Raw genomic sequence first — 27236 nt, forward strand, 5'->3', positions numbered from 1 at the left:
CAAGAAGCGAGTCTAATTCTTTCATTAAACAACAAATCAGAGAAGATTGTTCTGTACCAGTTTACAGCCAAATTACTTGAAATTGGAAAATTAGATGAGCTCATTAAGCTTTTTGGAGTAACGTCACAATATGATATATTTTTAAATATGGATCAATATGAAAAGGTATCACAGTATAGTAATAAAAAGAAAATGCATCACAAGTATGTCCACCCTTGTACATACAGTGTTCATCATCTAAGTTTTATATTGCTGGGGTGTATCACAGATTAGGGGGTGTACAGCAACTATTGTTCCACAATCTCGGAGAGAAAGGATGATGATGATTCAGCTGTATGCCAATATCAACGTCACAACCTTAAGTATGTGATGCAAAAGAAAGAAAAAAATAGTTTGACTAATACATTAATGTAAAAGAAAAAGCACAGGATAACAATTTTGTTCACCATTTATTGTCTATAGTTACATGCAAACTTGCTTACAGTTGGTTTTAGTGTGCAATACACAGTTTCATTTTGTTTCATTGTTTATGTTATATTACCCCAAATGTATTTTACTTTTACAGGCTGCGTTACCAAAAGTCTATACAACATGATTCATTTCTCACATTTTCACACATAATGAAGTAATCTTACAAGCCAGTAGCCACAGATACACAAGGTACAGTTGATTTAAAATCTCGGCCTTTGGTGCATCTGCTCAAAATATAGGACTGTGAAGCATTTTGTCTCCCAGATTTGGCAATGGTGGGTAATTATTTCTAATTTGGAAATCTTGGCAGGACCAGCGTTTTACCAGCACAACCAACAAGACAGAAAGGTTTTACAGTCACAGCTTTACATTCTAGGACGCTAAAAGTGTTTTGATCCAAAAATGCTGGCTACATTTCAGGACTGAGTATACTGTATCTATGGCTCTTGCAATTTTTTTCCTAGTTAAATTTGGCCCAGGGCTATGGCAGATCCACATTCTAGCTGTTCATATGTGCTTTTTTGCTTCAATAATAATGTCCATAAATGCAGGTCTTCCTTAAATGCTATACCAAACAAACAATCAGGGAGAACAACCAAGAACCCATCAACAATCCATCCATCTATTGTCCAGTCCTTGGAGTGCAGCTATTGAGTGAGCCGTTTCCTCAACTATCATGTGGTATTTATATACAACAACAAAAGAACTACCTCTAGCCCTATCCCTTTCAATCTTGGTGTTTTCTATAATAAACCAATACAGTAAAAGCCTCGAACCTGTGCAGCCAAAACAGTCTCAGATATATGACAGACACCTGCTCTCTGCTTGGTTTTGTCATTTTCATCTAGTAGGTTAATTACACACTAAGTAAACACTGGTGATTTGCAGGTCAAAAGACATCTAGTTTTAAATTGGGCCAAACTTGGTTGGAAATGTGATGTTTTTATAGACATCATTGTTACATACAACTTGTTTCAACAGCATTTCCCTGTCTATATTTCAATGTGAGGCAGGCTGTAACTACACATTGTTGTTTTTGTGATTAAGTGCTAATATTCACTTTATAATGGATGAAACGGGATGGGATTGGGTTCCCACAATGTCAGATACGAAGAAGTGCATGTTTTGCTCAGATCCTTATCACGAAATCAAATTCTCTCGAGTTAACATAAATGGACAAATAGAAACCAAGTCTAAATATGAAACAGTATCAGTGAATATCTTTCACATTAAAAAGGAGGCAACTGTGTCTCGTTGGACCATTCAAAATGTACGCCAAGGTGCTACCAAACTGATGAGAAGCACTACACACCGAAAAAGACCTTCAAAATCTGCAAAAATCAATACTGGATATAAAATGGAAACAGATGTAGTATTAAGAAATACATACATCTAGCATTAAATACTGTCTGAATCCTGCTTTTTATGGGATTTTTCAGTGGTGCTTAGGCTGAAGATTAGACTAAGAACAGGTGTATCTGGTAAAAACAATTAAAAAAAAATTGGAATCCTTCAACTGGCTTCTCTGACACGATTTAAACTGTTTTATCTGGTACCTCAATCCTGGCCTCGAGTACAAAACCCTAAAATAAACCAAAGTGAACAACTCACTGCAGCACATTTTAAAAAGAAAAACCACGTTATAAAAACACTACAGTCCAATCAGCTCATACTGAGGATTAGCCAAACCTATACTGAAAAGAGATAATATACTGTATATTACTGTTGCAAGTCTCTTACACTTATGTATTTATAGTCCAGGGGCTGCGTTCACAAAGCCTCCACAGACAGCAGTGCTGATCCAGGGGTGTTTGAGAGCGAGTTAAGGTCATATGAAGGGGTGGACGTGACCTTTGACCCTGGGTGAGGATGACAAGCTTTGTGAGTGCTGCTCTGGTGTGGTTAAGTGTGAAAGCATTTATATAAGATCAATACCACAGCACACAGTCACTGGCTGAAATGTTAGGCTTCATGTTATGACTACAAAAGACCAAAAATAAAAAAAACCACCAAAATAATGGCATAAGCTCGCTCGCTTGCTTTATTGTTCAATGCTGTGATATGGAGGCTGAATGATGAGTTATCGCTAAACTTCGACAAAGGCTGGTGGCGCTTGTTTTCCCAAACTAGCGTAAACCTGGGTGGGTGGCGTCTTTCATCACAGTTTCAACTATTACACTATCAAAACAGGAGAATATCTGTATATCACAATGTTAAAGGTACGAGTTCATGGACTACACTGACATTATGAGAGTTTGGCCTTCTAATCGCCTTACCAAAAACATAACAAAAGAACCAGCATCGCTTTTCTCTCTTCTAATACTTCCGGTGCATGTCCAGTAATTATAATGTCAGGTCACAGGACATTTTAACTTTATACCGCATGTTGAAAAACTGGTTTTAAATACAATGCTCCTTACAAATGGAATGAGTTACGAAACATTTTCAAATTAAAATCTTTCATTTCTTTTAAAGATTTTAAAATATTAAACTTGAGCATTTTGAATGCTACTTGTAACTGTGTTTTCTTAATATTATGTTTTCTTGTGCACAGGTGACATTTTGATCTTAATGAGACTACCTGTTCAAACTAAGTATTTCATGAAAATGTAAATGTAATATACAAGACATTAAAGACCCAAACAATATTGGAAACAGAATCATTACCCTACTACCAATATTGAAAACACAATATTAACTTGATAATATTGATGTTTTCTGATGCAGTTTAAAGTTTGTTTACATCAGTTGTAGCTGCAGCAGGAAATATATTGTGAAAAATACAGGCCTGTATTTTTAATTATAATCAGTTGAGAAACACGCAAATTGATGATTTTTCATCAAAGTAAACCTGTGGTAAAGAATACAGATGGGACATTTAAGCAATAGCAGAGAATACAATCCAAAAATATGAAGATTTTCAACAAACCTGGTATTGGTTTTTATTCTGTGCCTTATTGTAAATTAATTTCTGTAAACAGAATCCAAATCATTAGCTATTTAGCTAAGTTTGCTTACTTCCTGTATAAGCTACAACTTAAGCAGGGGGGTCTACTTACAACATCTTCTCCAATTTGAAGTAGCTCCAAAGACCCTAATTGTATGTACCTTTTAACAAAACCCAGCAGGTTCATACATTGAAATCAAGCTAGTTAACGATGCAGTTAGCTACAGCTACAATTAGCCAACATGCTATATATTCTATGTTAGCATGCACACCAGCCAGAGTTCATTACACAGAGATAATTTTGGTGCTGATTCGATCGTCTAATGTTGGTTAAGGTGACCGATGAGCCAAACTCTCGGAATGACAGTGTAGCCTCTTTAGGAGAGTGCGCGTTTCGTAAACAGGCACGCCCCAGCGAGGCGGAGTATTCCTCTAAGGAGCTATTTTTTCCCTGGTTTTCCTGACTTGTTTTAATAAATTCTTTCCTAACATTTGGCAAATAAGTTATGATTGCACTATAATTAGTTTTTCTTGTGCTATACCATGTGTTTTGTAAACACATTACCCCCGTACTCACTAGGGGCCCACCTACCTACAGTTTCAGAGCCTGTAATATTGCTAATAATTATCACTCAAATATGGAGGGGGGGGGGGGTTGTTTTTCACAGCTGAGTGTTAGTGGTTAAAAATGAGTAGACGGGGGTGGGAGAGTGTTGAAATGGTGTGAATGATGTGAGTAAGTGTGTATTGTGCCATACACCCCGGGTGGTTAGACACACAAACCTCTAGGGTTTCAGTTCAATAATAAGCATCGTCAAGGGCAACCAGGCAAGCTGAAATAACCAACCTGTTTGCTAAGTGTTCAGAGAGGCTGCAACAGGGGATTTAAGTTGGTGTGTGAATATATGTATGATTTAATTTTTTCTGTTAAAATACCCCTTCATTTCCACTTAAGTGTCTCAATGTTTCTCCCCCTCTTATTTCCTGTCATCACCACCCACCGAACCCCCGTCTCTCGCTCTCACTCTTTTTTTAGAATTATTTTAGTCAGACCACTCGTTTTCGTCGAGCTCGGAGTCGTCGTCGGACTCGCTGTACTCCACAGCGATACGGCGTGACAGGATGGTGGCCACATCGTTGCCGACGGGCTCCCTCTTCGCCTCCTGCTCCCTCTGCTCCTGCACCTTCCTCAGCTGGATACCTGGAGGGCAGGAAGGGAGGGATGTAGAGGGGAGGGAAGGAGGGAGTGAGCAGGGCCGTGAATAGAAATGCTGGGGTCCCTGGCAACAGCTCAACATCGGCGGTCAGGTGTTATGTGTGGTCAGTGTGAGGTCTGGATGCTGTTTTTTAAAATGTTTTAACACCTCAAAGTTGTCAGTCAGAATTTTAATTTCTTACTTTTATAAAAAATAATACAATAATATATATTTCTCTTGCAATTTTTGAGCAGATGTTTTAATTTTGATTAATTATCTTAATGACAGTGAGAATTCTAATGACAGAAAGTTGAATGAAATATTATCAAATTCAGCCTTCTTTGGCAAAGCCTTACTAGAACAATCAGTTACTTATGTTAATGAATTAATTCTTCTTCTTCTTTTTTTTTTACTGTATTTGTTTTACTTAAAGGGAAGGTAAACTCACCTTAAGTCAGTAAAATCAAATTCCCAAATTCAAAAACTTTGGGTGTTTAGGGTGTGAATGCATTTGAGGACACCCAAATTCACCACTGAATAGAAACTTTTATTATAATAAGAATATATACTTATAGAAAACGCATGCAACTGTACATTACCTTAGTTTCAAATAGGACAGTGTGGTACAATTTGGATTTTAATCACTTAATCATAATCACTTAATTCCATTATCCTGATAATGGCAGCTGGTAGGTAGTTAAAATTATCACTTTTACTCCTAATACTAAAGAGACTTGTTCACACTGTATTAAATATAAACTTATCTTGTCCTTTGACTTTTTAAAACATACTTAATTACACACTTACCTCTACGTATGGCGGCCAGCAGGTCGGAGCGGGCGTCGCTCATCGGTATCATCCCCAGCATGGTGGACTTCCTCGTCGCGGGAGCTGCATCCACAGCTGACTGGCCGACGGCAGCGTGCGGCGGCGATGGGTGAGCCTGGAGGCCTGTAGGGACTCCAGGCGGAGGAGGTGGAGGAGCGGCAGGGGGTGCACCGGAGGGGGGGTGGGCGGGGGAGGGCACGTAGTTGGCCGGGGAGGAGGAGGGGAAGGGGAGTAGGGGCGGGAGAGGGCGGAGGAGGTGGGAGGGACAGCGGAGGCGGCGGTGGAGGGCGGGGCCGTGGTGGAGTCGAAGGCGGTCTGGGCGGAGGGGATGGTTGGTGGAGGAGGGGGAGGGGCAGGTGGGATATAGTACTCTGGGATGGTGGAGGGCTGGCCGCTAAAGGGGGGAGAAAGAGAGGAAAGAAGAAAAGTGATTTTGTTGAACATAAAGTGTATAAGGTTAATATAGTTTATTCAGTTACAGTATGGTAACCTAAAACAACTGAATAAGACATCTTTAAAAGAAAAGTCTACTTAAGAGCAAACACAACGGCCAGTGATACCTACCGCCCCCTAAGTAAGAAGTTCGACATTTTGAGAAAAATGCTAGCTAGCTTTGCTTTTAATCTGTACAAAAGTACAGAAGTGTAAAAACGACAAGCTGTGGCTTTAGAAGTGCTGGTAGGCGGACAGAGCAAGGCCGGCTGTTTCCCTTGCTTTCAGTCGTTGTGCTAAGAAAGCAAATAAGCGTATTTCCCAAAACGTTGAACTATTACTTTAAGGTCTGAGGTTTAGATTTCCCAGGGCCATGTGCGATAGATACAAACATACCTTTTAGTATGTGCAATACAATTACTTAATTTGGACTCATCTGTAGTTTTGTTCCAGCGATGTAGAACTGCAATACTATCCATGATATTGTTTATGTACAGTACTTATGTTAATTTGTTGTTTTTACATACAGTTTATATTGTGTTCACTGCTCAATATGTCTGTTTTTGCAAAGCTGCAAGCCAAATTTCCAGCGTAGGACAATAAAGAATGAAATGAACTGAACTGAGTTAAGGGTAAATGTGTGATTTCAAAAGTCTCACATCACTGGTTTGTATGGGTGGCAGGTCTACGAGAAATCACGAAGAGACAGTTTGAAAAGGTGAGACGATTCCATTTTAACATTCAAAGCAGCAGTGGGTTGACATTAGCTCGGCCTTTATAGTTTAAAGATCACGTTTCACTTAATTTAGCTATCAGACTAGAAAAAGGCAAAAGCCACGAGACAGTGCTAACGTGGTCTGGACTATCGCTGGGCTCCACATTACTCTAAGCACCAACTCTACACCTTTCTAGACTGAGATTAAAAGTTATCAGTCACAGAAATTACATTTTTGGAAACTGAAACTAACACAAAACTAAAAATACAGAGACTGTGATGGTAATAACCTGAAATACTGTTTAATATTCAGTTATTTTGACATTTTAGGTGAATCTGTTAATAATGAATTCTCCCAGCTCAGGCATGCAAATTTGAACCAGAATCAACACAAAGGATTGTATAAATAGTAGAAAATAAAACCCACCAAACTTTCAATAAATATAAAGGCAAATACATTCCCATGAAATAAAACCTAATTTAAATGAGCAAACCTACCCGTGCCCGGCCCGGTATTCCTTAACTGACTGCCTGGGCCCGTTAACTGTTGGATCTCCACCAGCCTGGATCCCGTGTCCTGATGGGGCCCTGCCCAGAGAGGCCACATGTCGCCCTGCCGCCGCAGGCCCTCCAGCAGCCGGGGGCTGGTTGGCCGGCCTGAGGCCCCGATCCAGTGACTGAGTCTGAGCCGCGGCGCTGAGGTGGTCCCTGGCGTGGTGGTCGGTGGGGTGGACGGCACTGGGGGCCTGGGTGGAGGGGTGGTTGGGGCTGGCTGGGTAGGAGTCGGATGCCATTGACCTGTTGGAGGGAACGTGAGTGGGTGGTCAGTTGAAAGGCATGTAAGTAAAAAGGTTTTCAGTACAGTATAAAATAGGATTACTACAGTTACAATCAGTAAATTATTTTCTTTGTGCATTTCAATATTTTGTTACATTCTTCATTTATTGTTTTTGTAATTCAACTCCTTATTTAAAAGTCATTTGCATCTGAATAACAGATGAATACAATCTGATATTCCACAGGTTCTGCAAGGGGAATAAAATTAAATAAAGAAAAATGAAACAAATGTTAACATTGAGGAGTAAATAAGTTATTCTTATAATTTTGGGCAGAATGGTAAAATGTAGAAATAACTGCATTGACCAAATATAACTTATCCATAACTGGATTCGTAATTTCATTTTGGCACGAATTTTCATTTATATTCTGCTTGCATCTTTATATTCAGATTTTGTATTCCCCGCTGAATCCCTGTTTTGCCGCTGCAGTGATCCAATTTCCCCTCAAAGTTTAATCTTCTCTTTTCTTATAAAGATTTGGATGTGAAACTGTGAAATCCACATGAAATATAAATTCTGCTCTGAATCACCTTGTCCAGAAGAGGGCAGCATGGAGCTTTAAAAACAATACAGCAGGTAGGTCGGTACTTTTAAATCTCCATCTCAGTTTACAGGTATGTGCTTAAACGTGTGCAATTGTGAGACTTCGAGTGGTTTTGTAAAAATACCTGCAAACTATATACTATTTACAGTATATCAATACGATTTATAGCTTTTAAAGGCTGAGGAAAATATGAAGGTCAATTTGGTCAGTTACATTTTTTATATCATCCCAATGCAGAAAACCTCACCCTGAAACACCGATCCTGATAATCTGACCCATGAGTTTGTGTGTTGGTCCCCTTGTGTGTGCATGTATTCCAAGTCAACCACTCACGTCAAGTCTTGTTGTCCTGATAGGCCTTGGAGAGAGACAACTTAACATATAAACACTGACGTGTATGTGTTGTCAGGCTAGATTGTGACAAGGCAACAGGACTCTGGAGGCAAACCTCACACATATAGGGACAGCTTGAGTGTGTGTGTGTGTGTGTGTGTGTGTGTTTACCTGCTATCAGGGGACAGGGAGCCTTCTGAGGACATGCCATGGTAAGGGGAGGGCGTGAGCCTGGCGTCTGGTCTGAACTCTTTGTCGTAGGCCAGGACGTTCCACTCCTGACGCCGGTTCCGAGCCTTACGCACCTTCAAAGGTAAAACAGCGGAAAGGTACGTATTTTTTCACTGCAGTCATAGGTAACAAACACAGGAGACTACGACATCTTCTACAAATCATGCCTCTTACCTAATGAATAATGTAAGTGATGGTGTTGTTAAAGTTCAAACTGAAAGGACTACATCTGGTAAAAAGGTTGCTGTAGTGCGTCATGCTACTGTATCGCTTTAGCATTCACTTTCTGTGGTCTGGAGAATTAGCACAGCTGTACCTCTCTAACAACCCATTAGGGACCGTGTTAAAAGGCATTGGAGAGTGTCTCACTGTCTTTACTTGAGTAAATTGCTTTAATATACTTTTATTGAAGATGGTTTTGGAGTGATTAAGTGTTCTCCATACTGGCAATGGTTTCTTCTCTTCAGTTTTACTCATAAAAAGCTGAGTTCACAGAGTTCACTGCTGGCTCGCTTAATACTTGCGTCACATTTGATTCCTTTTAAGCACCTTTGCGATTCACTCAATTCTGCAATCTGGTGCAATGGTGATGCATGTATAAGCACAACTTACACAGTACATGCATTGCCATTAGCTGATGTGTAGCACCAGTGTGCATAGCAGTAGTGAATCAAACAGAAGTAAGATTAGATGTGGCGCCTGTCCAAATGAACTCCATTAAGCCTGAATTTGATAACTTTTAGACTTTAGATGGATAATAGAGACCAGTGTGGAGATCTGCCATCATTTGATCTTTCACGAGTAATAAAAAAGTAAATTAAAGCCAGTCACTAAAATACAGATTGCGAGAAACCTGGGGTCATTTGATATGACACATATTTGATTTCTGAACCAAAATTTTACTGATATTTATTTAGAATGTTTGTAATAAATAAAACTAAGTTAAAACAGCTTTAAAATATATAAGCGTTTATATAGTTCAAATTCCTGAAAACAGAATACAAGTGTGCTCTATTCAAATTGATTTGACAACATGAAAACTGCAGTCCATAATTTAGGACCCCAAACTGTGGTCATACAAAGCTGAGAAAATGTTTCTTCTCTTCTCTAAATGTTCAAAACTCCCTCCATCACAGGAGTAAAGTCTTGAACAGTTGGACCAAAAAGTGGCACTGTGAGATGTATTTTCACGTCCTCACAAAAATGGTGGTGTTGATGTAGAGACTTGTTGGGCTAGTTGGCGAGCTACTGTGGCTGGCGAGCTAACTAATCAAATGCTAGCGCTAGCCAGAAAATAACTCCCCAGCGAAGCTTGCTACCTGCCAGTTAGCAGGCTAGCTAGCGTGGTTGCTAACCACACAATAAGTTAACACAGTCAATTCAAGAGAAACATTTGTACTGCCAACACTTATAATTGTCAACAATCCATGCGTCTATTGTGGAGCAGTTTATACAGAGTTTATACAGGCAGAGCAGGGTTACAGTATATAAAAGTGAGTGTGACAAAAGCTAATTTGATAGCTTCCTCTATTTGGTCTCTCAGGCTTTCCGTTCCCTCAAAGGTCAGCACTGTCAAGACAGTTTTGCTATTAGTCAGCAATGCAAATTAACATGTCAAAGTGCACCGAAATTGGATTCAATGAGAAAGATCTGGATGTGAGCAGATCCACTGATCATAGCAATAATTTCATGCTAATTTGCAGTTTTTAATTCTTTGCTAATTTCATGGTAGTTTCAGAAGGAAGTCTACGAGTGGTGTTGTAATAAAAATAAACTGATAATGAATCTGTGTGTAAATCCTCACTGACCTTCTTCACCTCTCTGCCCGGGTCCTCGACCTGCTTCTGCTGCTCCTAACACAGAGACAGAGGAAGACAGATAAACAGGAGAGTGGAAAGAATTTTAGTCATTGATTACTGATTTCTCTGGGGCAGAGGAAGAGAACAGTACCCCATCACCAGCTCCTTCACCACGGGGTAAATTCACACTGCCACACACAGACACTAGTCTACTCACCGCTCAGTCACTATTGGGCACACCAACACACACAAGTAGACGATGGACAACAGAGCCAAAACTTCTTGGAACACAAGACAGGAACCAAACCAAACACAGAGGGTTAGAGAGAGCGGGTGAGGTGGCAAGCTAACGCAACGTGACACACACGGACACAAACAGAAGGGAAGGTGTGTGTGTGTGTGTGTGTGTGTGTGTATCTGTGTCTTTTAATATTACTGAAACACAACCACTGGCTTTGTTTGTGTTGAATATTTGTGTTTCCCTCTGTGTGCGTCTCTGTGTCTTACCTGAGTTCGTACATCCTCTATAATAGGTGTGTATTTGTGTTAGTGGGGTGTGCGGGGATAAAGTGGGGGGCAGGAGAGAGCAGGTTGGGGGTCGGGGGTTGTCTTACAGAGATGGAAAGAGGGCTCCTGGGTGGGGCCTGTCTGGAGTGGGGCCTGTCAGGGTGGGCCGGACAGCCCTATGGAAACATGGGAGAAAGACAAGCTGGTGCGTTAAAATGAGCAGAGGAGGAGGAGGAGGAGGAGGAGGAAGGGTGGGGTGTGTGCCTTGGAAGGCGAGGTAACTTGGAAAGTGAGGAGAAGGATGAGCCATCCTCCTGCAGCTGAGCTTCCCTTGGTATTCAAACCTGTTATTTTTTTCAAGAGTGAAAACTTAAACTTTGTTTCTAAAGGGATTTTATTCTGCCAAGTTTGCAGGTTGAAGGGAGGGAACAGAAAAATGTGAGCAGCTTTAAATTGAACAGAAATATTGACAAAGTGCAGCAAACACATACAGCAGCAGCTGTTCAGGGGGTTGAAAAATGATTGTGGAGAGAGCAGATGGAGAGAAGGGTAGCATTTTAAAGTGACTTGAATCAAAGGGGAATAGCACTGAAAGCTCTGAAATATTTAAATCTCTATGCCAATTATGTTGGTCTAAGTGAACACCTAGCGACTGTTCAAAAGAGCTTTACACTGAACTAAGTGGAAAAGACAGAACTGTCAAAAATGATCAGAACCACTGTTACCCCCAGACTGAACAAATACCCATTACTGGATTAGCCTACAAGAGTGCCAACTGAGCCCCTGCTCAATAGTCAATCCCCCTGCTGCTCGTCCGCTCTGTACATTATCCGTGTACCTAGTACTCTTCAGTATCCAATCAGCACAGTGTGTACTATTGATAACTCACACTGGTGTAAACTCCAATAAATACAACTTTACCTGAATTAGAAAACATGGAATTAGGTTTAAATTTATCTAGATACAAAAACTATGAGTCAAAACATCACCTCTGCTATCCAAACTGTACTTTTTTGGGCAAGAAGGTTTTGATATTCACCATCAACTCTTACAAAATGAGAAGCATGAGTCCCAAATTAGGTACCACAGGCTCTGTATTATAGAGCTAGTACATCATAAACCTATGGGTTAGTATTTTATGCCATATATAGATATATGTGTATACAGTATAAGCACCCTGAAACTGAAGCAGCTAAATGGAATTCAGCCATCTTTAAAATTGTATTATTTACACCTGTGCATGTCAAAAGTACTTCTGTGAAAAAGGCCTATTACGACATAAGACTGTTCTGTAATAGCTGTAATATTATCTAGGAGCTACATCTTTGTATAAATGTTTATGTCTCATCTCATTTATATGAATATGGCACAACATATAAACTGTTTAAAGTTGTATTCCCCTTTGGCCATTTATTTGTTCCTGGATAATGAGCCTGTCCAACTGCTGCTGTATCAATAACCAATTACACAACAAAGCAAAGCTAAATGGTGACTACAGTAAGATAGGAATGCATAAAATAAAATAACAGCATAAATAAAGACACAACTAGGCAGGAAAAAACAGATTAGCAAACCAAAGCAGAAGATGAATTTTATTTACTGTTCTGTCACACTCCCTCACACACATCCAGCCCACTGCATATGTCCAATGACACACATAAAAACAAGTCCCCCAACTTGCACTCACAAATACACATTCATATACAAGTGAACTCCACCAGCACACACTAACACAAACACACACCCATACCTTCTGCCGTCTCTTCTCCTTGCGTTTGTCCTCGGTGGCCTGCAGCATCTTCTCCTTCCACAGGTTGAAGAAGTAAGAGGGGTCAGTGTAGAACTTTAGTGCATCTTTCTTGTCATCCCTGCATGGAGGAATGGAGAGATAATGGGTGAAAAAGAGTTTAAAAAAATTTGGATTGATGGGAAGCAAGGAAATAGGCGGGGGGTGGGGTTGTCCGATAGATAGGATTTGAGTTGGAGGCAAGACGGAAAGAAAATGGAGCAGGATGTCTGAGAGCTTAAGGAGCAGCTGCAACAAAATGTTCATACTAATTTATTATATAGCTAATGAACATACTTAACTGGCTAATCTGTGTTTAACACCAGAGTCACTACAAAAATTATACTAATTTAATCACTATAAGGATTGTGTTGAAACAGGGAGGTTTGTTGGGATCTGGCTTGTCATTATTTATGAAGACAGAGCATGTAGCCACATGAGAAAGAACCTAAAATGACGTGGGAGCTACAGAGAGCTCAACTCCTGGCTAGCCTTTGTTCTTTGTTTAGTGTTTCTTTCACTGGCCTTTTTGAATAGCTGAAGCATGTTGCTAAAGTCTTCTGACCATATTTTGGGCTAAATGGGTAAATTTGATCAACTCACAAATTCAACCAAGATAAAACAATGATTATTATCTTCCAAAAAATCCGAACAGTTTCAAGTTAATCAAACTACTTGTGTGATCCCTGCCAGTTGCTGCCTGAAAGTTCAGTGTGGGTTCTGGGTCATTTGTACTTAATTGGACACAACTATTTACAGAAACGGATGTTTTTTCATAGGTTTTCTCTTTGTCTTCGCTGAAGCGATGCTGTTTCAAGAAACTGTGAAAGCTTTAGCTCTGCTTGCTATGGAAGAACACCGTTCTTTTCCTGTTTCGTGCAGTGAAGCAATCCATCAGATTTGCCGCCAAAACTGAGGTAAACGCGAGCACTAAGTTTAGAAGAGGCTGCCAATCCTGTCAGTTATTTATGACTAAAACTTAATGTGACTAATGATGAAATGCTACATGTACTACCTTAAATCTTTTTTCGCAGGTTCACCAATATAATACAGTTAGGCTAAATTACTGACCTATAGGGGCTGAGAATGTTGAGCGGAGGAGGTTTGTCACAGCGGTGGTACATTTCTACCACAGGGTTGGGGACGGAGGTCCTCGACACCACCTGCTGGTCCTGGATGGTGCTGCTCTTAAAGGCCTTCCTCATGTTAATATCCTGCAGGGAGACTGGAAGGAGAAAAAAAGAATGGAGAAATGGAGAAATTGAAGAGAGTTTTAAATGAGGATTTAGCAAAAAGTACAGTAAACAACTCGACAATAAGGCCAAAAAAAAAAAAAAAAAAAAAAAGAATGATTTGTAAATGTATCCTTTACAGTATTTGACAACATAATCCCTTAGAAACAGCTGTTTTAACTCTTCAAGTGTCGGCTTAGCAGCCAAATCCTGGATGTACAACACTGTCCTCTGCTCTCTGGTCTCAGTTCTGCAGAGTTTACACTGAATTAAGTCAGGATTTGTGGGAATGAAGGAGGAGGACGTGAGCTCTTGTTCGTGCACGTAACGGACGTTACACCATTAATCAGTCAGGACATGGCTACTTAACTTTTAGTGCCGTTTTATGCCACCAAAGTCAGAGATAAATCAAATACAACTTGCATTTCTGGGCAATGTTTAGTAGATTTCATAGTAATGATTCAGCTTGAATAGATGATTTTGAAATCAGGCTCTAATTTGGATATTTCTATAATAACATTATGGACAATCAACGGAAAATGTAATTTGATTTTTCAGAGCAAAAACACAAGAAGATGCATTGGATTTTCTTTTTATTTGCAGTGGAGGAAAGTTCTTGTGTCACTGCAGGTAAATCAAATATATAAAATCCTGTTTTATTGTGTTGTATTATTCATTTGTCCGGTTCTCCCAATGCAATAAATTGAGCATACACACTCCTGTGTTTCCTTTGTCTTCTTTGCCAGCAACGAAAGGTTGGAAATTAGATGTTAACAATTTAGTAGATGGAGTCACACAGAACCGGTTGGCACTTCAATGCCAGTGTGCAGTCCCAGACCCTCAATGTCACGCTGGTTTGTTTGGACTGGACCCTGACATTTATGGGTTTATGGATTTTGTTGAAAGGCATTCTGGGAATGTAGGAAATGTTTACAGAAGCAGAAGTACAGAAGATCAAATACCACAAGACAAAGTTGAAAGTTTAGACACAAAAACACCAAATTAGAACACTTCATAACAAAATAAATCCTGGAGCACACTTAACATCCGTGGATGTTTCCTTTAATATACATATTTTTTTGCTGTAATTCTGCAATCTACAGATCATAATTATACATTATTATATAAAGAACAGTTTAGGTTTTAGGGTTTCTGTCACAACGAAAATAAAAACATCAGCTATGTGCTTTTAGGTGCCTACAATAAGACACACTACACATGCATATAGTCAGAATACAAACAGCTTACATCATGTATGCACCCTGATGCAAACACATACATATGCATACACACTACACGCACGCACACACAAACAGAAGATGATAATAGGACAGCAGGGACAGATTAATTTTAGAGCTTGTTGAACCACATATTTCACACACACAGCACACATACACACATTGCAGCAGCAAGAGAGGTGTGTGAGTGTGCGTTGGTACTCCTAAAATCTCCCAAATGCTTTGTGTGTTATGCAGCGTGTAGGACTGTGTAAAAATCCAATTTGTCCACATTTAACAGGAGCCAGTATGTGTGTGTGTGTGTGTGTGTGTGTGTGTGTGTGTGTGTGTGTAAGACAGAACGAGCGAGAAAGGGAGAGTGTGAGACTCATACTGATTGTATGTGTGTCAATCCCTTAACCCCAGAAGAGATTTAACGCTACAGTACTGCAATGCTATCCAGAATCTACCAGATGGCTAAACACACACACACACACACACACACACACACACACACACACACACACAGGTTCAGTGTATGGACCAGTATGAACAGCAATAAGGTTAAACCGTGTTAATGTGACATATGTTCCTACCAGTGATTTACTTCACTGTCTGTACTGTATATATGTGTGTGTAAGTTATCAGCAGCATTATTAATGTCAGAAGAAGGGCGTGTTAGGTTTAACCACTGACTGCAAAGACTTATTCCTCAAAAACTAAAGAGCGATTGGCTGTTTGCTCTGTCTCTCTGTGTGTGTGTGTGTGTGTGTGTGTGTGTGTGTGTGTGCAGATTCTGCAGTCCAAGCACACTCCTGTCTGCTCAGTGTTTGATCATTCCTTCCTAAGCTTCTGTCCCTGCGGTCAAATGAATAATCCACAAAACTAGCAGCTAATGCAACTTTCATTCAGACACATCTTCAAAGAGACCTCAAGCTCTCCCTCTCTTTTTTAACACACACACTCCCTCTCTCTATCGCCTCTAGCTCCCCGTCTTCTGTCTCTCATCGCTGTCTTGCACTCTGATTTTAACATTCATCTTCTTCTGTGCACAATTACATGCATGCAAATATGGTGATTACTGCTAATAACCAGATTAATGTATTAAAGAGTCTGATAAAGGGACACATTTACATTTACCTGAAATTACGTGGACGGTTTAATAATCATTTTAATATCTGGAAGAATGTGCAGCATCCTACAGGAAACATCTTGTTAGTGTCATCCAAGTAAAAGGAGGCTTTAAAAGGCTCCTTAATACAAGTTCTGTTGCTCAAGGTGTTACGGGTTTGACGCATCGTTCCTTTCCCATGAACAGTGTGTGAAAATGCAATTCTCTGGAGTCATCTGCATGCGAACTGAAACGCAATGTACAATCTCTTTTGTACTGCTGCACAGTCACATGAACTTGTATTTTGAAAGTTCACATCAATTTGCATTTTTGAGCAGCACTTAGCAGAGATGAAACTCAACAACCAATGAGATAAGTGCTTATTGGTGAGGTACTGGAAATTATTTCTAGTGTCATTTGTTTGTATTTCATAACATGCTACAATTTATGGTACACTGCAAATAAAAATCTTGAATCCATAAATGCATGCATGCAAAACTCCCAGGCAAATCAGGTTGTTTGATCATTATTAACATCAAGTTTAATTTTTCTTCTATTTTTTTATTCTACTGAGGAACTTTATTCTTTCCAGAGTGAAGACACTTAGCTCATGAAAATTCTTAAAACAAGCTGATTTCTATTGGAACCATGTCAACATTTTATTATTAAAAAAAAAGAAAAGCTTTTTAGGACTCAATCACAGTCAGGCATGACTTGTTGATGTACCTCCCCCTCCTTCCTTTCTTCCTTTCATTTTCCCTCCCATCCCTCAAACATTCACGGTATCACTTGCCTGCCAGTTTGGAGATAGTGACAAAGAGAAAAAGCGAAGAAGGAGAAGGCGGGAGAAAAGAGAGATAAGTGAGAAGATGTGACTGAAATGTGAGAGGAGGAAGAGTAACAGATGACAGAGTGAATGTATGGTAGAAAACGAAGGATAGGCAAATTCGTTTCTGTGTAGGAGGAACAAGCATGGAGATGGACAGAGAAGGAGAGAGGAGATGAAAACGTGTGAGCGGGGGAGGCGGAGGAGGAGTGGGAGAGGAAGAGAAGAGGAGGATAAGACAGAGGAGTGCTGAGCTTTTCCTTTTCATCCCTGTCTGTGCTGCTCTATCTGACGCTCAGTCTGAGCCCGCCGTGCTGCAGAATGACTAGGCAGTATCAGCAAGAAGAGAAAGAGAGGAGGGAGGGAGAGAGAGAGAGAGAGAGAGAGAGAGAGAGAGAGAGAGAGAGAGAGAGAGAGAGAGAGAGAGAGAGGCAAGAGATAGAGATGATAGAGAACAGGGATACACAGGAAGGAGGGAGAGAAGAAGAGGGTGTTACAGAAAGAGTGAGAGATGGGAAATTAAAAAGAATAAGAAAAAGAAGAAATGAAACAGATAGGGAGAAAGAGAGAGAGAGAGTAAGGATAAAAAGAACTGGGAGGAATGGAGGGATGTTGGAGGGAAAGAGAATAAGAATGAAGAAAAAGGAAAGGAATTAAAAGGGGACAGAGAGAAAGAAAAATAAAGAAACACGGGAGGGAGGGGGAGAAGAAGAGGGCATTAGAGAAAATGAGAGAGGGTTTGGGATAGAAAGACGGAATGTGGGGAGAAAATGGACAAAGAGAAACAGTGGAGAGAAAAGAGAGGAAGAAAGAGTAAGAATACATAGACTGGAGTAAAATGAGATGATGGAGGGATAGAGGGAAGGAAGGAGAGAAAAAGGAAATAAAAGGGGTGAAATGGAGGTGAGGATGAATGGAGAATGGGGGAGATGGAGGAGGGAGAAAGAGAAGAGAGAGGGATTAAAAAAAGCAAAATCAGATTGAATGATTGAGAGAGGGAAGAAAGAGAAAAGGAGGGAAGAGGGCAAATGAGGAACGGCAGGGAGAAAAGAGGAGAAAAAGGAACAGGTGAGGAGCAAAATGGACAACGAAAAAAAAAAGAATTAGAACTTGAGGTTTCTCACATCAAAGTTCAGTTTGAGCCTCTGGGGCCACCGTAGTCAGCTCTGAAATCCTCCTGTAAGCACAGCCCAGTCTGACCGTGAGTGTGTGTGTGTTTGTGTGTTTGTGTGTGCAGGCCTATCAATTACTGCATTAAGAGAATTGACCTTCAGAGTTAGTGAAAAGCTTAATGAAATTAAAGAAATTCATGTGTGAGTGTGTTTATTCTGTCTTTCTGTTCACTAAACACACTCAGATACGCAAAAACACAGACACACACACAGATAGTCTTTGAGAGACAATGGGACAGTCCTGACACCATCCCCTGTGACTCCAGCCCACCAGCTCCAACTCCCCCACATTAGCAGGGGCCTGGGCCTCTCCACAACTGCCCACCCCAGAAACTCCCCCCTCCTCTACTTCAACAACGACTCTCTCCACCCTGGAGTGGGGCGTCAGCAGACTGTTCACGGGGGCAGAAGTCCCGCAAAGCAGCCGGGTCAGACTGTCTGTAGACAAAGCAGTAAACATGGCCCTCCACTTCATCCTCCAGGACCTGGACTCCTCAGGAACTTATGCCAGGATCCTGTTTGTGGATTTCAGCTCTGCCTTCAACACCATCATCCCGGCTCTGCTGCAGGACAATCTCTCCCATCTGAGTGCGCCTGACTCCACCAGGTGGATCACAGACTTCCTGTCCGACAGGAGGTGGGCCGTGAGGCTGGGGAAACACGTCTCTGACTCCTAGACCATCAGCACCGGTTCCCCCCAAGGCTGCGTTCTTTCCCCTCTGCTCTTCTCCCTGTACACCAACAGCTACACCTCCAGTCACCAGTTTGCGGACGACACCACCCTCACTGGGCTCATCTCTTATGGGGATGAGTCCGCCTGCAGTGGGAAACTGACCTGGTGCAGTCCGAACAACTTCTTTATATTTCTACTATGTTTATTGTTTTGTGCTGTAGTTCCACACATTACCACTGGGTGGAAGCACTGAAGACACTAAACAGTACCGGTTTGAGAAATTGCAACACATCAGCTGATCTGCTTCAAATTATTCAGAGAAGCAGTTTTTTAATCTTGTTGGAGCCGTCTATGGAAGACCACAAGTGTCACGGAAAAAATTATAAAGCATTTCATGATTGTTTATTTATGGATTAATTAATTAATTCCTGTATATCTAATTGGACAATAAAAATAATTAATGACATTTACAAATTAATTTATTTATTCATAAAAGAATAGACTCAATAACTAAGCATTTCATTAATTGACATTTTAATTGGCAATAAAAATAATTATAAAAAGAATTTACAAATGAATAAATTAATCCAATAAATAGGTCAAATTAAACTTTGACTTATCATTTTAGTAATTTAGTCTACTTATTTATGAATTAATTTATTAATCTTAAATCTTTTATCAATTCCTGTTTTTATTTTCCAGTCAGATTTAAATGAATTGAATGCTTTATAATTGTTTTCATGACACGACAACTGTAGTTACTGTAAACAGATGTTGCATGAATGTACTCTTTATTCTTTACTGTTACTTGATAGGATGCATTTTTTTAAAGAAAATCCTGCATTGTTACTTGCAGGCACTTGAGTCCAAACACCTTCTTTAACCTGAAGAAGAAGAATGAACACACAGAGCACCGGGTCAAGGTCTCGTCTCTTTGCCCAAATGTTTTTCTTTTACTTCATTCATTGTTTAATGAATACAGTGAGAGACAAATAAATACAGACAGAACAGCGACTAAAAGGGGAGGAAGAGGAGGAAAGAGGACAAGGAAAACCGGAGAGGAGAGGAAGAGATGGTTCGAGTGTGGAAAGTCAAGGGACGGAGGAGGAGCAGCCGGTTTGGAAGCAGGACTACAGTCGATCCTTCTGAACGCCTAAAAGTCATGTAGTGAGTGAAAACTGGAGCCACAAGGCAGAACTTGTTTTATTCTGTATTCTTCTTCTTCTTCTGTTGCGATCTTTGTTATCCTACAAGCCTGATTCTACCGAGTATAATGGCAACTGCTGCGCTTCAAGAACTAACAACTCAGGAAAAAGTCTCACATATGACGTTGTTGCAGGTTGAGGAAAAACAAACAGAAGTGCAGGTCAGTAAGGAGGGAAAATGCAGGGAAGAAGAGACGATGCGAGAGGACCCTCACTCACAATCTGCCAAAGATAACAGGAACATACTTAAATCATTAAAAAGAATACAAAAATTGCCTCGTTGCCTTTGTTTTTTTACTTAGTTTTTACTTGAAAAAATACTTTAAAAAGTAACAAATCAACAGAAAACAGTAGTGGTGGAAGTTTGAACTTGACTTTGGTCTTCGGTTGGTATCTTCTGAAGTATTTGAAAGGAAAGATGGCGGAAATTGATGTTGACCATTATGAGAAACAAAAACCTATTTTGTTCCTATTGTTTCAAGGCAACAATCCCATTTTTAAGGATCTTTTTATTTTTTAATCTAGCTAATCTTGCCCCCAGCACACATGGAGCTTTCCAGTGCGTTAATCCAGCTGTGGCATTCGAGGGACTTGAACACCCACCCCAGATTCAAAATAGTAAAACTTACTCTGAATTACACAGTTAAACCAATTAGGCAACATGATTCTGCACACACTTGTTATAGAGTATTTTAGATTGTTATATATCGGTATTTTACTTGTGTAAAGGATCCGAGTACTTCCTCCAAAACTGTCTGAGGAAGTTAGGAGTTATGGGCAGTGGTGGAAAGTAACTACTGTAAGTACATTTACTCGAGTACTGTAATTAAGTACAGTTTTGAGGTACTTTTACTTGAGTACTTCCATTTTTATGCTACTTTATACTTAGGAAATATTCTACTTTTTTCTCCACTACACTGATTTGGCAACTGCTAAAATTATCCAATATTTCACCAATATTATTTCACAAGATTTGAGAAAGGTCCAAAAAATGAACTTAGTTTTTTCTTCTTTCTCCCGTTATTCGTCTCACGACCCCTCAGATTTATCTTGTGACCCTTTTGAGGGGGCCGACCCCTAGGTTGGGAACCCTGAACTAAACTACCTAACTGTATATAAAGTAATACAACTAGTTATAACTAACTCTACTAACTAACTAACTAACTAACTAACTAACTAACTCAACCAGCTACAACAGCAAAATGCTGCTTACAGATTGATGCATCAGGATTAATAATCAAATATAGAATAATAGGCCATGTCAATCACAGGGGACATTTTACTTTGATACTTAGGTACATTTTATCGATAATACTTTTCTAAACTTTTAAATATGATTTTGAATGCAGGACTTCTACTTGTAGAGTATTGTTACACTGTTGTATTGGTACTTTTACTTAAGTAAAGGATCTGAGTTCTTCTTCCACTGGTTATGGGTGGGGATGCTGGTGATGTGTCTATTAATTATTTTTAGTTTTAAATATTTCAGTTGTTTGTTTGTTTTTAGTTTTTAGTTTGGAAGAGAATGTGTGTGTGTGTGTGTGTGTGTGTGTGTGTGTGTGTGTGTGTGTGACTCTCAAAGGCGTTCTAGAATCCATTCTAGAATCCATGACTCATCAGCAGCACATAGTTCCCCACATTCAGGATCAAAGCACACATCAGAAACTGCTGAAGACAGTACGCATCCTAGAAAATGGAAGAGCCACAAAAAAGTGCCGTATCTCAAGAAGATACACCAGAGGATTGCCTACAGAAGCAAATCAACTCTGAGGTCACCATGGACCGATCTCAAACATCCCCGGAGTCTGCTGATCCTTCTGCCTCTGGCTGTGATTCGATAACCGAGGCAGAAAGTGAGACCCAGCTCCGGTGGTTTGTGACCCTGCTGACGACGAGAGTGTTGACCAAGTGTCACGCTCTCCAGAACCGCAGCCAGGAGGAGTGGGTCTCCCACATCAAACACCTGGTAAACCAGACGATGGAGGGACTCACTGTCACTGAAGGCTTCTGCCCGGAGGTGAAGAACACCAAGAGAGTCTGCAAGGCTGTGGTGAAGGACCTGCAGAAGAAGTTCTGCGGGAGGCGCCTGCTGGAGTCTGTAATAGTATTACAGGATCCAGTTGTGGACGCAGCCATCGTCCAGTCTTTGCAGGCTCAAATCAAAGAAATTTCTGCTCGGCTCGCAAAGAAAACTGCCTCCCGCAGTTCCTGGAAGGATGTGCTCCGGTCCATTGCTTTTGCCGCAGGTTTACTAGCTGTATTTATTTTAATTGCACTCATCCCATAAAGCAGCACACCAGCAGCTGCAGGTGGAGGAGGTTTGCAACATTGCAGCAATGTCTGCTGTCAGTAGACTATAGGGCCGCACAGTGGCTCAGTGGTTAACACTGTGGCCCCGACTCTTGTTGCTGTGTGGAGTTTCTCCCTGTGTCGGCGTGGGTTTACTCCGGGTGCTCCGGTTTCCTCCCACACTCTCAGTTTGGACAATAAAAATGTTTAACTGTATTTCTGATGTCTGAGGAACTTCTTCTTAAATTAGAGTCATAAGACAGACAATGTGGATTAGCTGACCTCGACACACACACACACACACACACACACACACACACACACACACACACACACACACACGCAGTAATATGACAGTTGCAGAGACTTTTTATCAATAAATCATCAGCATATCCATTAAAATGCTGCAGGCTGGTTTGTGGGGAAAGCACTGACACACACATCTGCACAAAGACACACACCCACACGCGCTTTCCCTACCTTCCTCCACAGTGGAGTCGAGCTGGGTGACTTTCACAGCTAGCTGGTCCACTCTCTCCTGCAGGCTGCTCATCCTCAGGTAGAAGCTGTTGGCTTCGTTAAACAGTTCTCCGAAAATGTCCTCTGCATGGCGACCTGGACAGAAACAGAGAGACACACACAAAAACACACGTGGCTAGGTTTGATATTGTAGTTTAATATTCTTTCATCCCGGGAAAGTTAACAGAGTACATTCACACTTTCACATCCGCCAGCTGAGCTCTGCCTCACATCTCTGATCTTTACTATTCACCCAGAGTTAAAACATCAGGGGAAATTACACTTCTCATTCTTCTGAAAAGGAGCAGAAATTGTGGCGTAGAATTTATTACATTACAGGGTTTTTAGGTGTTAATCAATCATGAAAATAGAATCTACCATATTCAGGTTTGTATCTAATAAAAAGTTATGATGTACAATAACAGTGTAAGTGATGCAACTGGTCTAATAGCAGTCTGTTCAAAATAATGTCCTTTTTATTTGGAAGTAACACTGGATATGTTTCTCTTGGGCAGCAGACATAAAGGTTTGTGGGCAACGCAAATTATTATGACTTCCACAATTCTCAGTGTGATACAGCCCAAATAAAGTGAAAAATTGTCCAAAAATAGCCAGATAAAACAGGAGATGCATGAGAAGAGAAATTCACAGAGATGGAGGTCAGTCGATGCCGTTCCTCCTCTTCCTCCTCCCTCAGTCTGTCTCAGCAGGACAGGCTGCCTCCTGCCGTACACCTGTTGGACTGAATACTTAAAAGGACATTTATGTCGGCGAGAGTGTGTGTGTGTGTGTGCGTGTGAGCATGAGAGAGGGGTACAAATATTTAAATGTATTTACTGAGATGCAGTAATGCAGCCTTCCTCAATAACACTGCCACCTCTAAACCAAATAAAATGCACACTCATATACACACACATACCCTCAATGTCTCTCCATCTCTTTTCCTCTCTCTCTGTCTCTCAGCCCACGACATGACAGATGGAGCAGAGGCAGAGCACTCACTTACTCACAGTGAGCTGTCGCAGAATTTAATTTAGACCCTAACTGTTTAGATTTGATTAACAGCCTTTTTCCCACATTTCCTCTTTCTGGCATACAGTAGGTTTATGCTGTGCACCCCCCCGAAGAGAACACAGTAACTTCAGCTGTGAATATCTGCATGGCTTTCAAATGAACTATGCAGGTTTCTAACAATCTGTTTAGGGTAAAAAAAAAAAAATCAAGAGAAGGTAATAGCACCTAGTGCTTGTAGTTTGGGAGTTTCTTTCTCCTTTTGAGTTTCTGGGTAGTTAAATCCAGTGTGCAGATAGTTATGACAATCCCGTTCTCTAGCTGTATGGATAAGTGCAAATGTGTATTTTTTGCCATGCTAGTGGCGTGGCTCTATAGGGATAGCAATGATCAGTCAGAAGCGTAGTTTCCCCTCCAGGTTTGGAAGGGGAGGGTGAAGCGAGGGCTATTCAGTTGGTTGCAGTCTGCACCTTCACCGCTAGATGCCACTGAATCCTACACACTGGTCCTTTAACGCGAAGCAACACTTTGCCTAAGTACAGCCTCATAACTACTGACATGGCTGTAGAATATTAAGGCCTCGTCACACCAGAAAGTGGGACGGTGAAATTAATCTGCGCATCTTTGTGAAATATTTGGTTCTAGAAGCTTTTAGCTGGCAACCTAACTTCTAACTCGCTAGCCGGCCAGGCTTGTGCTAGTCAGTCACAATAGCTACCAGAGATTTCTCTGTTTACTCCCCCTTGGCATTTTGTTCACTATTGTACACCATTTCATTCAATAAAAAAAGTTACTGAAGATGGAAAATAAAGCTCTCTGTCAGTCAATTAGCAAACATGGGACAATAAGTTCACACAGTTTACTCAAAATACGTATTGTACTAACGACTCCTATCTCATAAGTGTCTGCAAACCATTGCTCTTTTGTGGAGCACTAAATACTCCAACAGAGGAGGTTAAATGAAAGTTGATGTTGCATTAAAGTTAATAAGCTATGATAGCTTCCTCTATTTTGGACTCTCCAGCTCTCCGTCCCCTTTAAAGTTCAGCACTGTCAAGATGGCTTGCTATTGGTTAATGGTGCAAATTCACTGGTCAAAGTTCACCAAATATGAACTTGAAGATTTGTGCAGATATATTTCACCCATGCAAGCAAATCCACAAATTGCTCCGATTCCATTGGAAACTGCCGTGAAATGTCACAGTTTTAAATGCTGATTCGACCAGGCCTTTAGTCTTTGAGCATTGGTCATAGTTTACAACCGATTATGTCACATGTCAGCAGGCAAAGTGCTAAAATCCACAGTCACTCAAGACAAGGAGACAAGGAGTCTGAACTGAGTCTGCTTCTCCTTTAACAAAATTCATTAATTAGATATGACTTTAACTAAACTACTGTACTGTATGTGCAAAACATCAAGAGGAACATCAGGATACTCACTCAGACTGCCCAGCTGTTTGATGATGGCTGCTAGGGTGCTGTTGGTAACACACTCCAGTTCACTGGTCACCCCATCTGGCAATGCCCCACGGCACAGGTGCCTGGGCTCAATGTTCCTCTTCACCAACGGCATGCTGGTCTACACCTGAAGAAACGACAGAGACAAGAGAGAGGTGACTGGTTTATGGTGAGAATCAGCCGTCCATCACTGCTACCTGTATAGTTTTACCTATTTCTGTATCTTCTGAAAAGTTCACATGCTGTGGCTCATTATTTAAACTCCCTGTAGGAAAATGAGAACAATAACAATATTACAGCTCTGCACTGACAGATGAGAAAGAAAGAAGAGAACCAAGGATAAACGGGTTGGTGCTCAGCTGCGAGTCCTGACGGAGACGGAGGTGTCATGTCCGCCGTGGGGCGCAGTCGCTCATCACACTGCTTAATGTCAATGCGGCTGGGACGAGCCAAGAGCCAAATGAGATGGAAAGAGGTTTCTAAATGGTGCTAACGAGCCGCAACTGTCGCCAGAGAAACCATGAGGGACAGAGAGGGAGACAAAGAGAGAAAAAGTGAAGGGTTAGAAGACGAGAGGAAAAAAAAAAAGAGAGTAAAGGATAGACAGAAAGAAAGAGGATAGTGTTAGAGAAGAAAGAGAATGTGTTCTAACAGAAAGACTGTGTCAGTGTGTGAGCAGCCAGGCCACCGGGGAAGAGCTACATATAGATCCAGTATGTCATATGATGCGAGCCAGGTGTCCTTGTGCTGGGTGAAAGAAAAGCCTCAGTTATCAGAAAAATGGAAACAAAATGTTTCTTTGTTAAATTTCCCAATTTCAATCCCAAATGAAACAGCATTGCTGTCGTTACAAACAATGCACAGAACATGGATATAGAAGTGAGTTTTGCACACACTTTAAACCTTGCACCACAAGAGGGTTTGTACACAGGTCGCATCAGCCGTCTGCTTGGTCGACTGAGGCGTGTAGCAGCATTTTCTCACCGCAGTTCAACTGCCACAGGTGTGCTGGCCCCCAAACAGAGAATGTTAAACCTGCCAGTACATAAACTGATCACAGACGTGGTCACACGATGGAACAGCTTGCTCGACATGCTTGAACGGTACCTGGAGCAACAAGCAGTCGCTGCATCGCTACTGAGTGATGAAGTCAGGCGCAACGCACGAGACACAGACACTCTGGACCCAGCCGACAAGGACATTGTAAGGCTTCTCACCCCGCTGAAAAAAGCAGCCACCATGCTGTGTAATGAGTCTCGACCTACATTCTCTCTCTCATTTTGGTCCTCAAGCACATGATAGAGCCGAGCATGGCACAGTGCAATGAGGACTCCACCACTATCGCCCAAATGAAGGGAGCCATACTGAAGGACATGACTGACTGATACCAAGGGGAGCAAAACAAGTTTCTGCTAGAGAGCACTGCTTTGGACCCCCGGTTCCGGAGCTTGTGCCAGCTAAACGACGTTTACAACAGGCTGAAGTTGAAAGCAACACAGATGCGAGAGAGAGAGAGAGAGAGAGAGACTGTGTGCAGGGCTTGCATACAGCTGCTGCAATAATATTTTATTTTATTATTTTTAGTCATTCATTGCGAAAGACATGCCATTTTTTTTGCACAAGCTTTGGTCATGGCTGGCTTCTTTTATTTTATTAAAGAAGGAAAGCAGAAGCACTTTAAGCTAAAAAGGATAAAATAATTGTATATGAATAAAAGAAATGTTATACACATCAGATTTATTTAATAAAAGGACATTTTTTCAAGGTAATTTTTCTTTGTTTTTTAATATAGTGATAAATATCGTATCATGGACTTTCTATCGTGGTATTATCGTACCGTGAGTTTTTGGTATCATTACATCCCTAGTAGCTATCGCGTTAAAGCTATCCCGTGA

The 27236-nt window shown here is 40.9% G+C and overlaps 1 protein-coding gene across 1 annotated transcript in view; it reads right to left on the minus strand.

The window, feature by feature from the left end:
• Positions 1-436: 436 nt before the first annotated feature.
• Positions 437-27236, minus strand: part of zgc:109889 (uncharacterized protein LOC553542 homolog) — a 48003-nt gene continuing 21203 nt past the window's right edge. Inside the window, 11 exon segments of the mRNA XM_044184643.1 lie at positions 437-4619; positions 5422-5655; positions 5658-5836; positions 7088-7387; positions 8477-8610; positions 10345-10389; positions 10950-11018; positions 12593-12710; positions 13700-13853; positions 22834-22968; positions 25324-25468. Coding sequence (XP_044040578.1) covers positions 4462-4619; positions 5422-5655; positions 5658-5836; positions 7088-7387; positions 8477-8610; positions 10345-10389; positions 10950-11018; positions 12593-12710; positions 13700-13853; positions 22834-22968; positions 25324-25456 — 1659 coding nt within the window. The 5' untranslated portion in view covers positions 25457-25468 and the 3' untranslated portion in view covers positions 437-4461.

The sequence above is a fragment of the Siniperca chuatsi genome, linkage group LG22 (genome assembly GCF_020085105.1).
Source record: "Siniperca chuatsi isolate FFG_IHB_CAS linkage group LG22, ASM2008510v1, whole genome shotgun sequence".
Classification (NCBI taxonomy): Eukaryota; Metazoa; Chordata; class Actinopteri; order Centrarchiformes; family Sinipercidae; genus Siniperca; species Siniperca chuatsi.